This window comes from Tinamus guttatus, unplaced genomic scaffold (assembly GCF_059628265.1).
Source record: "Tinamus guttatus ecotype Peru unplaced genomic scaffold, ASM5962826v1 Tinamus_guttatus_pri_ptg000155l, whole genome shotgun sequence".
Lineage (NCBI taxonomy): Eukaryota > Metazoa > Chordata > Aves > Tinamiformes > Tinamidae > Tinamus > Tinamus guttatus.
The window spans coordinates 5,969,394-5,982,623 of record NW_028288689.1 but is presented as its reverse complement, the minus strand read 5'-3'; the positions used below and the strand labels follow the sequence as shown (position 1 = coordinate 5,982,623).

General features: G+C 45.6%; 1 protein-coding gene across 2 annotated transcripts; it reads right to left on the bottom strand.

Annotated features, from left to right (window-relative positions):
- GABRP (gamma-aminobutyric acid type A receptor subunit pi) lies at window positions 1-11,860 on the bottom strand. Of its 2 annotated transcripts, XM_010218766.2 has the most exons (9): window positions 11,740-11,860; window positions 10,665-10,777; window positions 8,590-8,657; window positions 6,567-6,784; window positions 5,625-5,707; window positions 3,598-3,735; window positions 2,349-2,501; window positions 1,612-1,805; window positions 56-437 (listed from the first exon to the last, which is right to left on the bottom strand). In XM_010218766.2, exons 1-9 carry the CDS (start codon window positions 11,793-11,795, stop codon window positions 123-125), a joined length of 1,338 nt encoding a protein of 445 aa, XP_010217068.2. In that variant the 5' UTR covers window positions 11,796-11,860; the 3' UTR covers window positions 56-122. The 2 variants fall into 2 exon arrangements, with proteins under 2 accessions (XP_088378754.1, XP_010217068.2); XM_088522628.1 differs by lacking the exons at window positions 10,665-10,777; window positions 11,740-11,860 and adding an exon at window positions 10,457-10,481 and having other exon boundaries at window positions 1-437.
- Between the last annotated feature and the right edge of the window lie 1,370 nt (window positions 11,861-13,230).

The following is a 13,230-nucleotide window of genomic DNA, read 5'->3' as shown; positions in this document are numbered from 1 at the left end:
TCCTCAGCTCCACATCCCAGGAAACACAACAGAGCCCTTGGTTCACACTGGGTTCGCTGAGGCTACCTACCAAGATACCCACCTGTTCCACGGAAGCGGGAGAAGCAAGTGACCCACTGCTTCTAAAAATGGAGATAATAAGCCCAGTAAAGCACGTTGACCAACATGAAGAACAGGGGGAAAAGCAATTTAGAGTAGTGGTCAACGTTGCTGGGGTTCTGAATAGTGAAATAACTGATAATCCTGTGCATTTTGTTTCTCAGGACAAATTTGATTTTCTCATGAGTTTTCATGGTCAGGTCACTGCAGTTGATGTTATCACTAGAAATCTCAATGCTGGTAAAGCTGATTTTCCGTTTATAGCTGGCGATGGAGCTGTTGAGGATGTTGGTGATGTTGACTTCTTCCATTTCTTTAGCAAGTTCACTTGCAGGCCCCTAGGAAACAACAATAGTTTGGGGATTGGTTTTTCCCATAAAGGAAAACAGCTTGGTTCACAGAGAGACCAAAGACATAAGCACACAAGAACACAGCTTCAGCCCTGTCCATTGAAAGCTTCAGAATTTCAACCTGATTTTTAACTGCTCCCTATTTCTAGCGGTGCCTGAAGTCCCAGAAGGGGCCTATATTTCCACAGTATGTATGAGTGGGATCTCAGTTACTTTGAGCAAGTCTTGCTCTTGGATATCAGGTTGCTCAGTGACACCATCTCTTACAAGACCTTCCCCTCTCTCGCTGGCTGCACAAACCTGCTCCTAGGATGGTGCAAAACATTAGCGCAGGAGACCTTCTGCACAGTAACTTCATGGTTTGGGAACCCACAGGTGATTTGGACAACCTCTTTTCTCTCTGCAGGGTTTGGACCCTCTGTGACCACTGGACTGTAGGCATGCTTGAATATTTACTTGCTCCCAGTAGAGTTTTTTCAACAATTCACCCTCTATAACAACCCCCTGAGAACACTGTATGAACTGACCATGGGTAGTGTCTTCTGGGAAGGGGTAAATAAGGATTCACTCTTCCTCTGGCAGAGGAAATGACCTTCCAGCAACATGTTCTAATCACAGGCTTATAGCATAGAGGAGAGATGTGTACTATATGGCTCTTCCTTTGGCTGCGTTTTGAGAGGAACAGCTGCCCACAAGTAGTTTTAGGAAAGGAAGAAAAACCTCTGCCTGACTGCCTAAAATCAGATACGCAACAAAGGTTTCTTTTCCTGCAGCCCAGAGTTTGCAGCCTCATTCCTGTGTTCCCTGCCTGTTCGCCGATGGGATCCTGCTCCCACAGGACACAGAGCTTGTTGTGAATTCGGGCTTCACACTCTCACACACGACACAGGAGGTCAGACCCTATTCGAGGGGGCAGCTGAAGTCCTTTCCTCAATGTGGTCTTGAAGGTGGCGTGACAAACATCTAAGGCAGAGAGCCAAAGGCCTAGCACTATTCATGACTATCAACACTGGGTCTGTTACACACAAAACGTTACATTTACGGACAATCAGAAGCAGCTGTTACTCAACCCCTAACAGGAAAACCATTTGTTTCACCTAATGGAGGACTAATTGCTGTTGATCCAAGCTGACTGTTCTTATTAAGCAAGGCCAGGCCTTACCTCTGGAGGTTCTTTAGCTGCACATTTTTGTGACGAGCTGTAATGAGCCACTGCATATTCCACAAGGGCCCCGAAGACAAAGCTGAAGCAGATGCCGAGATAAACGTCAATAGCCTTAATGAAACAGTTGGTTTTGGAAAGTGAACTTCGTGAGCCGATCATCAGAGTTGTCATAGAAAGGACCGTTGTCACTCCTTAGAAAGCAGAAAAGGAGAGTATTTCACTTGTGGACACTTTGAAGAAAGCTTGGCTTATCATTCTGCACATGGTGCTACCTTCTATTGCTAGCCAAGAGGACAAATCATCCATCAGCTGAGCTACCCCACTGGCATAAATGGGAGTCTTCTGAGAAGAGCAGCCCCAGAGACTGCAGCAATCAGGACTTCCCCTCCTTTCGCAGCTTGGGTCCATCAGGCACAAGGCTCCTCTATTTTTATTGCCTTCATTCAGCAAGGAGGCCCAACCCGCCCCAAGGTTGTTATAGGGATCAGGTGCTCTGACCTCTGCTGTGAATCTGCCAGAAGCCTTAACCATACACAGCTCTGTGGGTGGGAAGATATGCCAACCATAGCATTTCCTTCACTCTTTGCGTTTCTAATCCAGCTCTTTGCCTCAAGTAAAAGCAGAATGTGAGCAGACCATTTTACCTATATCTATAGAGCAGGGAGCTCCTCATTTACTGAACCATCAGAGGCTCCCCTGCCTTAAATCTTCTCCCTTTGTAGGCAATAACTCACCAATGCAGGTTCTCGCAGGGACCGAATCCAGCGTGATCCAGAAAGAAACCCAGGACAACATGACGAGCAGAGTGGAGGGGACATAGGTCTCCAAAATGAAGTAAAGGACGTTCCTTCTCAGCTCGAACTGCAGGATGAGTCGTGGGTAACTGCCTGTTCACGAAGGGAAGAAACACAGTGAACATGGGATTCCGAAACTGAAATATCCTAACACCAAACCTTCCAGCTGACACATATGAGTAAAACGTCACTGAAACTGTGGGAAATGTATTATATATATGAGCTTGACCTCTTGCCTGAGTGCTCTTACTCATGTAACACATCCTAGATGAGAGACTGAATATCCACGGCACTGGTAAGCAAGGAGAATCAATTAGGCAAAGACATCGAGAACAATCTGTGGCTTTCAAGAGGTTCCTGAACTTACTGCACAGAGGAAGGACCTTATTCCAGAGCCTTAGCTCACAGCGCGGAAGGGCTGACGCCTTCATCTATTCTCAGATATTCAGCACAGCCCATTTTTCCTCAAGAAGCACCATGAAGGGGCATTGCCAAGTTCAGTCTTATTTGATCGCCAAGAGATAAACGAAAGGTTTTCTTGTAATTTCAGCGGGTTCTGGGCTCATATCCCAAAGCATCCTGCTGTCTTACCACCACAGTGATTCTGACCCGATGGACTCATTAGCAATTTGTCATCTTTCATAACTTTCATAAGTCAGATTCATCTATTTTTTTAATTGGCTTGTCACAATAGTGACAGATGAATTCTGGAGCTAGACTGCAAGTATTTTCAGGAGACATTTGTGGTGTTTAAACAATAGTTCCCTTTGAAATGTAAAAACAAAACCCATGCTGTTCTTGCTCTGGGTATGCTACAATAAACAACAAAACATTGTTTATCTTTAAAACTTGGTCATTCTAAAGAAGTTTTGTCTCCTTATATAGTCTCTCTGTGATAGGACAGAAGAATTTTTACACTGCTGATGAAACAGACATTGGATTTGGATGCACAAAGGGATCTTATTCCATCAAAACATATTAGAGTTGTCCTTTAAAATCAAAACTACTGTATTATCGTAAACATGGCTGGGCTGGCTCTGTGCAGAACAGGGAGAAGGGAGGGTGTTTTTCAGGTATGCACAGAGAAGGAAAGAAGCAGCGAATAAAAAAAAATATATTGAAAATATATCAAGTTGATGAAGGGGGGATGCTCCAGATGGCTTTTCCCGTGATTTTGTCACTGCTTCACCTGTTTCCTGCTGCGACTTGGAGACGAGGGTGTAGTAACGCTCCACCGTGTACTGGGAGAGACGCAGCTTCTCCATGCCCCGCACGGAGTCATTCCCTCTCAGCCACGTGAACGTCACATCGTTTTCATCGTATCCCCCTGCACAGAACATAAAGAACCGTGTTGTCCTGGTGGCCCTGCAAACACCCAGCTGTTGCCCTGTCCTCCCTTCTGCTGGCCCAGCCTGTTGAAGGAAGTTGGTGATTTTTCCGTGTCTGTATTTTTAGTCTGGTGGTTCCACCACCATTTGAATAGGAACACGCACCACTGAACAGTGCACAACACACAGTGCTGCAGCACTGGTCATTTCAATTTGAAAATATTTTAATGCCTTCAAAGATAATATTCTTGTCATCCCCAGTTGGATTACATGTGCTAAGACATGAAAACTAGCAAAATGAGGAATCCTAGAGCATGGTTTCTGCAGCCACAAGAGGGAGAGCAGGAAGAGCAGCAGTTAAAAAGAAGAATCCAGATCCCTGTTAGTCTCTTAATGCAGAGAAGCGGCGCCGTGTGCTGGACTGCCTATGCAAATGGTCTAAAAGAGCAGAAAAGAGGTTTTTGTGCTCAGCTGGGCGAGAGCCTGGAGAGGAGGCTGCTCTGCAGGTGTGACCCGGCTGTTCTGCGCATGCACAGATTGCCTGATCCCAAAGGCAGCTTTTTCCATAGATATTCCTCCTGTTCCTCAAGGCTTTAGTTACTGAGGACTAATAACATGCATCCTGTGTTTAGACAACACTGAACTGCTGCCCCAAAACACTGGGGCAGAGGAGATGAAGAGTTCCAGCAGTATCAGTAAGTCCCATTTTCGTGGCTGAGAAACTGCCTCCAGGAACACAGAGCACGACCTCATGTTAGTCTGAGGGATACCCTAAAGCCTGAATTCAGTCACCAGCGACACTCGCGTCCAAAGTATCACTTAATTTATGAAATCAGCCCATCAATCTCACTGAATCGATTCTTTTATTAAGTGCCTTTCTTTGAGAAAATGAGTAGGGACACTTTTACACTGAAAACAACCTGTTCATCCTGGTAGAAGGCATAGGACACAGTTGCTCTACTTTGATCTAATTGTGTTTTCTTATTAGACACAAATTACCTGAGCTTCTGTTTGATGAACTCCTAAAATTAGATGTCCACAGTCAGAATCCCTACACAGAATCCAAAGTAAGTGACTTTTGAAAGTTTCTAGACAGTTTTATAAATTGTGGTTACCAACACAAATCCTTATAATAAATGATAGATTGTTGTTAATTCATCTATCATATATTTAAATAGCACTATTTCTGGACATTTATCCTAATGGAACCTCCAGTATGAATGCAACTTCACTGAAACTTCACAGCAACTGAAAACGATGTAGGATTCCATCACTTTTATGTTGGGCCAACACAAGCTCCAGGTTCATCAATACTTCCGGGGCCATTTTTTGTAGTGAAGTTAAAGTGAAGCAATGCCATTTTAATGTGAAAATCTATGTGCTTCTGTAGGTGCTTTACGCTGCAACCTCAGAAGTCACAACCTGGTTCGTTTTGCCCTCATTTCGGAGCTTCATGGATGAGCTCACCAGAGCAGCAGCAGTGTGCACACCTGCTGAGCACAGCACCTGTGTGGCTTCCCTTTGGTTTCTTACATTTTCCTGGAGTCCTTGCATTTAGCTGTCTCTTCTTACTGAGTTTTGCCATACTTGAATTTGTAGTTGAACTAACAGCAGGACTTCCTATCCTTTTCTTGAGATTTCCATACTTATTAACATACTACAGTGGTAAGAAATTGCACGGTGACAGGAATTCTCTAAGCCATGGATTAGTACATAAGCATTTGAAGTATGATGAGGGAAAGTTGTTTTCTGTCGGAAATTAGTATTTGCAGGAACAAAAGCCTGTTTTGGAGACCGCTCTGGTCAATTCAAATATTCCAGGCACACATTTGCATAAGAATAAACAAAGCTGAAGCAAGGTCAGGTTTCTCTAGAGCATTATACTTACAGCTTTCTAGCTGCAATCTGCACGTTTGTGTGTCCATAGGATATTTTGACAGGTCCATGTTACAAGCAACAGTAGTAGTAATTCTGTATGAGGAGAAAGAATTCCACAGGTTGCAGTAAAACCGTGTCATGGAGCATCTCTACTTTTCATAGCAAACTAAACATCAAGGATTCTGCTCTGCCAGAGCATTTTGATGTAGGAAACAAATGGACTGATCCAGTGAGAGATTCTGCAGCTACACTGGTGAAAACGTTACCTGATGAGGAATTGCTGGGAATGTGCTGGAAAATTTAAGGAAGATTAATGTATTTTCAGCTGCTGGAGTTTACACCTCTTAAGGAACCACCCCTTGTCCAGGGGGGCACAGTATCTGTCTACACACACGCTGTGACCTGTCCCAGGGTAAATGAAGTAGCTTGGAGCAACCTTACTTTGCACTTGAGGTTGCTGGGACACAGAGTTACTCTGAGTGGAGAAGAGCTCGTGTCCCCAGACCTGCTAACGTGAGCATGGTGCCTATTCTGGCAGTATCAGTTACAATAACTTTTTGCTAAAGAGCAGAAATCATGTCCCTGTGGCTCTGGATAAGCAAATAGTTTCCCACTGCTAGAGTTAGGATGCCTTCCCTCCTTTCTTCCCCTAATCCATCCGACTATCTGTCCCATCCCCTGCAGCACCAAAGCTTGGGAGCTTTCTGAGCAGGCCTTGTCCTGTCCTACCTGCGTAACTGGCCCAGCATATACCATGGTGGGGAATCCTGATCCATCACTGGAGTTCTTAAGCCCTCAGGACTGTGAGTGATGGATAAGAGCAGCACTGTCAAAGCTGCCTGCCTGAGCCCCAACTCCTTACCCGTGACACTTGATATCTGCCCGAGTCCAGCGCAATTCTGGAAACCACCAATGGTTTTCTGAGCCACCAGCAGCACAGAGGTGGAGTTACCTGAGGGCGTACAGGATGGTGCCGTTGGAGAAGAGCCTGATGAGGCGGTTCCCCACCGTCACCTCATGCAGGAAGGATCTTTTGGACTCCACGATGTAGGTGTCGGGCACCCAGAGCAGCTCCACCAGGCGAGCGTCCAGCGTGAAGCTCTGGTTGCCATGAAAGACCAGCCGGGGGTCCGTCCAGTGCTGCCGCAGGCAGATGGTGGCCGTGTAATCCTGCAGAGAGAGGGAAACCTGGGAAGATGCGTATCCAGAAGCCCTGCGTGGCATTAGCCTTGGGTATACCACATGCCAGAAGATTTAAATATGTATGAAAACATATTTAAACAACAGATTAAAAACAGATTTAAAGAACACATCAGAAGGACTTCAAATGCATGCAATAAAGCCAACAGATTTTCATTACAGCTTTATTTACTATATTAAATATTTCCCACTTGCTTGTACTCCAAGATATTCTGTAAATGTGAGAAAATTAAAAAAAAAAAAAACACCACCCAGCGACTTGCAGCATTTTCTGTAATGTTAAGTTTTTAATATTAGGACACTAGGATCAAGTTAGCTTCAGTTTACCCTGCCAATAACCTACCACACTGCCCCATCATAAAAGAATAAGCGATGCTCAGCTCTGAAGATAAGTCTTCAAAATGCAGCCTATCTTCTGGACAGCCACAGGACCCTGTTTTCTTCCTTATAGAAGGAGATGAATGCAGCAGTAAATGCCTTCTAATTTCAAAGCATCTCTTTTGGGGACAGACCTACACTGGCAGTGTTAACAGAACAGCGTTAAGCTGCTATGTTTTAGCCCAGATATGGTTGTCTGCCAGCAGTGGATGAAGCAGCTCTATTTCATTCAATCTACAATTTGTAAAATGCTTTAACAGAAAAGTTGCTAAGTAAATACCAGTTGCTAAGTAAATACCAGTTAATAGGATCGTTGTTCTTCTAAAATCTTCTAAGATTTTACTCTCAAACTGCGACAGAGGGGGGGAAAAAACTGACCGAAGTGATGCAACGTTACTGCTTTCAATTTGGTGAATAATAATAGTGGAAAAAGTGAAAAACCTGGGTTGATTTCAAACATTTTAGTGGGTATAGAGCAAGCCTCTGCAATGTTCTGTGCGATACTGGAGACATTTAGGGGATCGTGCAAGAACACGGAGCTGTTTTAGAAAGGCCCTGTAGTGAGAGCAGCGTGAAAAAGCAATTGCTGGTTCAGGGGTCGATCTGCCCCTTCCCCAGGACAAAGAGCTAAAGAGCTACCAGTGTTACCACATCTTATTTGGTGGACTTGATTTGTCTATGAGTTTTTTTTTTTTTCATTTCTTCTTGAAAATACTGAAACGATGTGTTAAAATTGTTCCTACTTCCCCACCCTTTCTCTGACTGAAACTACTTGCTGAATTTGACCCAAGTTGCCCAGAGTTTTGGTCAACCTGAAACAGAAGTTTTCAGTAACAAAGTGCGTGAAACCCAGCTGGTATCAGAGATGGAAGGGGTGGGAAAATGTTCTCTCTCGTGTACAGAGACCATCCAATGTCCCGCTCAGTCCTATGGCCCCATCTCTCCTCCCTGAGAAGAAACGAGGCAGTGTCCTTAGTCCATCAAAGTCAGCAGTTACTACTTGGGGAAAGGGGAGGCAGAGGACTACTGCTGGATCCAAGGGCACCCAGGGAAGATCAGCTTAGAGCTCTTTCATTTCCAAAGGGTTGATTTGCAAGACACGTTGAGGCTTTTTGTTATGTCTTTTTTTTTTTTTTTTTTTGCCAGTAGGCCTTTTGGAGCCATCTCTACTTACGAGCCCATGTTACCATTGCAGCTGAGCAGTCTGCAGCTATAAAGGAGCCCCGTTCTCCTCCCTGAAGTGGCCAGCAGCCACAGGGAAGCAAAGTGTCTCGCTGCGACCCCCAAGGAAGGCTGGAGCCGAGCTGGTAGCTTCTGAGCTTGACACACAACAACATACAGCAAGTCTGTCGGATCCTATTTTCTTCTCTTACAAAAATGAGAACGAAGCTGCTTACCATGTCACTCTCGGATATACTAGAAATACTCGCGACGTCCAGACTCATTGCAATTTGAACAGGTTTTCCTGAGGAGGGAAAGAAGAGTTTAAGGGGAGAGAAGAGAAAAAGGAGCACGGTGACTGGAGGATCCTGCATAGCATGTTCTCCGTACTCAGTTGCACCATCTCTCAAACAGCAGCAGCCCAAAGGGCTAAGCTACGTGTCAGGGAGTTAGGCTCATAGGTCTTCCAACCTGCATCACCCTCAGCTAAATGTGATCTCTCCTTGATGCAAGTTTTGGAGCTTCTAGGAGATAGCAACCAATGCACAAGCAGTGACACTGCTCCCTGAAGAGTCTTAAATAACTTTTCAGTTGAGTCAAATGGAAAGGCTTAACCCTCCAGTCAAATCAAGGAGGCATGGGGAGCCTCTAAGTCAAAAAAACAGATATGCAGTCAAGATGATCAGCAATGAAAACAGCCTGCAACAAAAACAGAAGTGTAACAGCCATTGCTTCCCTCCCCTTAAAACTCTAAATTTTGGTGATTTTTTTTTTTTTAATATTAACTCTTAAAATTTACCACAAGAGGGCAGCTCGTCCCCAGGAAATGTCACTGCTGGCAGCTAGAGAACACTCACCATGTCCAGCAATATAGTAATAAATAGCTTTGAAAGAGATGGGTAATTATTATAAAAGCAGAAGAACCCAACAGACTCAACTCCAGCTGGTCTCAGTATGAATCTAGGGCCCAGGGGGCGGAATCTGTCCCCTGGGCAGTGGGGACGTGTCCCTGGTGTGCACAAATCTGCTACCACTCGCAGGACTTGCCCGGCCTCAGCACTTTCCAAACCTCGTCCATCTCTGCTCAAGTGACCAGCATAGCAAGGCCTCTCCTTGCCAGACTTGCTGGAACTCCTTCTCCAGGTCTTGAAATAGCACTTAGGAAAGTTCAGAGACACCTCATTGCTACAGCTTCTTCTAGAGTTTTTTTTTTTTGTTTGTTTGTTTGTTTTTGTAACTGTCCCCAAATTCATTTGCAGAAGGAAAGTAATTCTTATTTAGATCCTTACATCTTATTTGCAAGGTCCTCCCACATGTTTAGACACTTGAACCTACTAAAATCAATGACCAGATGAGAGACCTTTTAGACTTCTGGAGAAGGTCAAACCCGCACTCTGTGTTTTGTTTGTTTTTTACGTTTATGGCTATACTAGGTGTAGATGCATCTAAATCTCTATTGCATAAGTCGGAAGCACCTGTTCATTTATGGGATACGTATCAGTGAAGCCTTTACATTCCTGCATGAGATCAGACATCCTGGGTGTAACAATCTATGAGATCCCTTATTGCCCCAGAAATCTATCACCACAGTGAAAAAAGCAAGAGGAAGAAGCTACCAACTTGCAGCAGCAGCCAGTCTGCAGGAGCTAGTGTAGCAAACATGCAAGTCCCAGCTACAGCTGATGAAGAATTTTTCTGCCAAGCCTTGTTTCAGTTACAAGTTCTGTCAGAAAAGCCAAATTGATCAACATTTTCATAGTGTTACTCTTAGTGAAACTTTCATCAGTATTTTCCAGGTGCTGAATGTAACTCTGAGAAACTTCACCAAGTGTGTTGAGCAAAACCTAAAAACAGGCCGTCTAAAAAGTAATTTGTGGTCCCCTGTAGTGGAAATAATATCTCTGACACTGGGATGAAACTGTTCAACCAGACATGGAGAACAGCAAGAACTTACTGAACAGAGATACATGAAGAAAAAATAAACAAGACCACCCAAGAGTCAGACTCTAAACAGAACTGCAACAAGGAGAGCAGAGTTTAGGTCCAGCTGCTCTGCCCCATCTTACATGGATGTGTTGAACGTCCATAAACCCCCCTTCTTACCTTCACAGAGGGACGTGCTCTAATAGCCCACACACACGTGCCTAACTATGCAAGGAAACACTGGATGCATGGAAATAAGGGCAGGCTTTGGCTACTAGCTAATCAGCAGGGACTTAATCTTTTGAACTGGGGCATGTTAGAGGAGCCTTAGCACAAGCCTTCCATCCCAGCGAGCCTCCCAGCCCTCTCGATGCTCCGGGGGACGCACCGCCGAAGTAGGGCCGCAGGTACTTGTTGTAGCCCGTGGTGAGGTTCTCGAAGCCGGCGAGGGACGTGGCGCCGCGGCCGCGCGGGCCGGGCAGCTGAGCCAGGGAGGTCCTCCTAGGAGCACAAACAGGAGCTGCCACGTGCGGCCGGGCTTCCGGCACGCACCCAGGCCAGCAAACACGCTGCATCAAATGCAATAAAAATGAACAAATCGTTGAAATTCCTAGCAATTGTTCCTATTGCTTAAAATAGCTGAATTGTGTGTGCCATGACGAGCTGGGAAACAGCAAATGACCTCAAGCATCATCCACAGGTTTGCAACATGACGATTTAAGGGCATTCTTAACATGTCCCAGACAAATCAGGCAAGGCCTACAGGTCTTAATAACCTGCTGTCTCCCCTTCTGATTCCCTTCATAATATCTGTATAAAGAAAATACCTTGTCTTCCCTCAAGCTTATGACAGCCAGTGGCAGATCTCACTAAGAGCTCCTTCTCCCAGGCACTAATCCTCTAAAGGAGCCGTCATTTGTTAATGAGGGACAGCATCCCCATGGCCAGCATTGGGGTAAGACCTCTGAGGACTCTGGATGGGAGAGGCAGAGCTGTAGACACTGGCACATCCAGCCACAAAGCACCCCGGCCTGCACCTGCCTGCTGTCCTTATAGGGCACCTGACGTCAGCCTGCTATCGTTAGGACAAATTAGTATTTTATGGCTAGGCAATTAAGTTAAGACCTGGCATTGCGAGGCTCTTGGATCTGAAACATCACATAAACAGACAGCTAGAGAAACAGCTTAGGGGAGTGCAATAAGATAAGTTTTATGGTGCGATTCTCTACGTAGTTAAGTAGTCACTTGATGACAATGTAAACAAGAGGGTCGTTACAGTTTGTTATGGCTCTGCGAAGCGATGGAGGTGGTGAAGGCAGAGCCTTTCCTTGTCCCAGAGTCTCAGGACAGCTAGAGGGTGTTGAAAGAAACTCAGCAATTTAGTTACTCAAAGCTCTTGTGAAGTTTTTCTCCTTGTCTCCTTAAAGCTGAGTTAGTAGCCCCCAGAGGTACTAACTGCTTACCTTTTGGTTGGAAGGAAAAGGCACAGACTGAAGAAGCATAAAGACCTGCAGAACATCTCTGGAGATTACTTCTCTGCTCTTCTGCAAAGCAGAAAAGAAAGCAAAATTATGTGGTGTAAGAAAAAAATATATTTTAGGGAAGGGGACAGGGAGAAGAAATGGTGCAGAGTCAGAACCACATTCTGTGTGATGTTTAACACTCCCAGCTCTTAGTAACTGCTGCCTTTTCTTTCTAGCTTACGTCATTTTTCAACACTGTGATGCCTTTACACTTTTTGGGCAAAAGACTCTAGTAACAATTTTGGTTGCTTCAAAGCATCAGCAGATTTTAGCTACTACCTTGTTTTGGGTAGGGCTCCTCTTCTTTCAGCATGAGATGGTGGTTACCTGATGTTGAGAATTACATCACAGGGAAAGAATTTACTGGAAAAAAACCATTCAGGCAGTTGCTGAAGCTCCACGCTCTGTTAGCTTGTGCCTGGGAGAAACCTGGGCTATTAACAGGAACATTGACAAGTGGCTCAGCAGTGGGTACAGGGTGAAATCATCCCGCTCAAAATGGGTTTCGTTGACTTTTCTGGGAGAGGAACTAAATCTTGGCTTTTGGCCCGAGACCTCCACAGCTTCAAGCTTGCCTGGAAGTGGGTGACCTAGTGATGGGCTGTAAAGGTGCTCTAACTCCAATGCTGAATCATGTTCCCTGCGTGCAACGGTGGGTGAATTAAACACCTTTCCTTAAGCGTAAGGATGGTCACGGCCACATCCTGCCAAGGAGCCTCTGCAGGATGGCACTGATCAGAAGAAGGGCCCTGCAGCAGCCGAGGTGACCTCGCTACCCGGCTGCCATTAGCTTGGGCTGGAAACACAACATTCTCTTACCTATGACGCTGTCTCCTCTGCCAGTCAGTCGTACAGCTTTGGGGAGTGCGACGGGACAACAATTCTCCAAACAAGACAAAGCTTTGCTAATAGCCAATAAAAATAACGGAACACCTCGCACGCCTCCTCGCTCACAGACGATTCCTCACTCACAAGCCGACGCTGCTGCTGCAGCCAGCCCAGCCCCAGCCACGCTGCGACTGCACGGCCCTCCCTGCCACGTTCATTTTTCTCAATAAAACTCCAGTATCCACAAAGAAGCCACGTGCAGAGCCACCCAGGGCTTGCTTGCTCTCCAGAGCAGGATTTAGCTTCTGGTAGATGTATTCTTCTACATTATATTGCATTAAAAGGAATAATTTATACAAATTCAGTAAGAGCTTACCCTCGAGGCCAGCGAGCACACCCGCAGCAGGGCACTGCAGCTTCATGTGAATTTAGCTTTCCTCACACCCCGTTCACAGCTGCCGCAGCACTTGGGCACAGCCGGGCTACCCAACGGAGAACGTGTGACGGACAGGTCCCCCGCCACCATTAACGGGGTGATCTTGCAGGTGCCGAGAGCTTGTTGCAGGGCACTCACCTCCAGACGGTAACGAGGAGCCACCACGG

Bases quoted from the DNA above. Each gene is read 5' to 3' on its own strand.
- GABRP (XM_010218766.2), bottom strand. From the start codon at position 11,795: ATGTTCTGCAGGTCTTTATGCTTCTTCAGTCTGTGCCTTTTCCTTCCA. The intron at 10,778-11,739 runs GTAAGCAGTTAG...TTGTGCTCCTAG, and splicing joins CTTTTCCTTCCAACCAAAAG to GAGGACCTCCCTGGCTCAGC. The intron at 6,785-8,589 runs GTAAGCAGCTTC...CTCTCTCTGCAG, and splicing joins GTATATCCGAGAGTGACATG to GATTACACGGCCACCATCTG.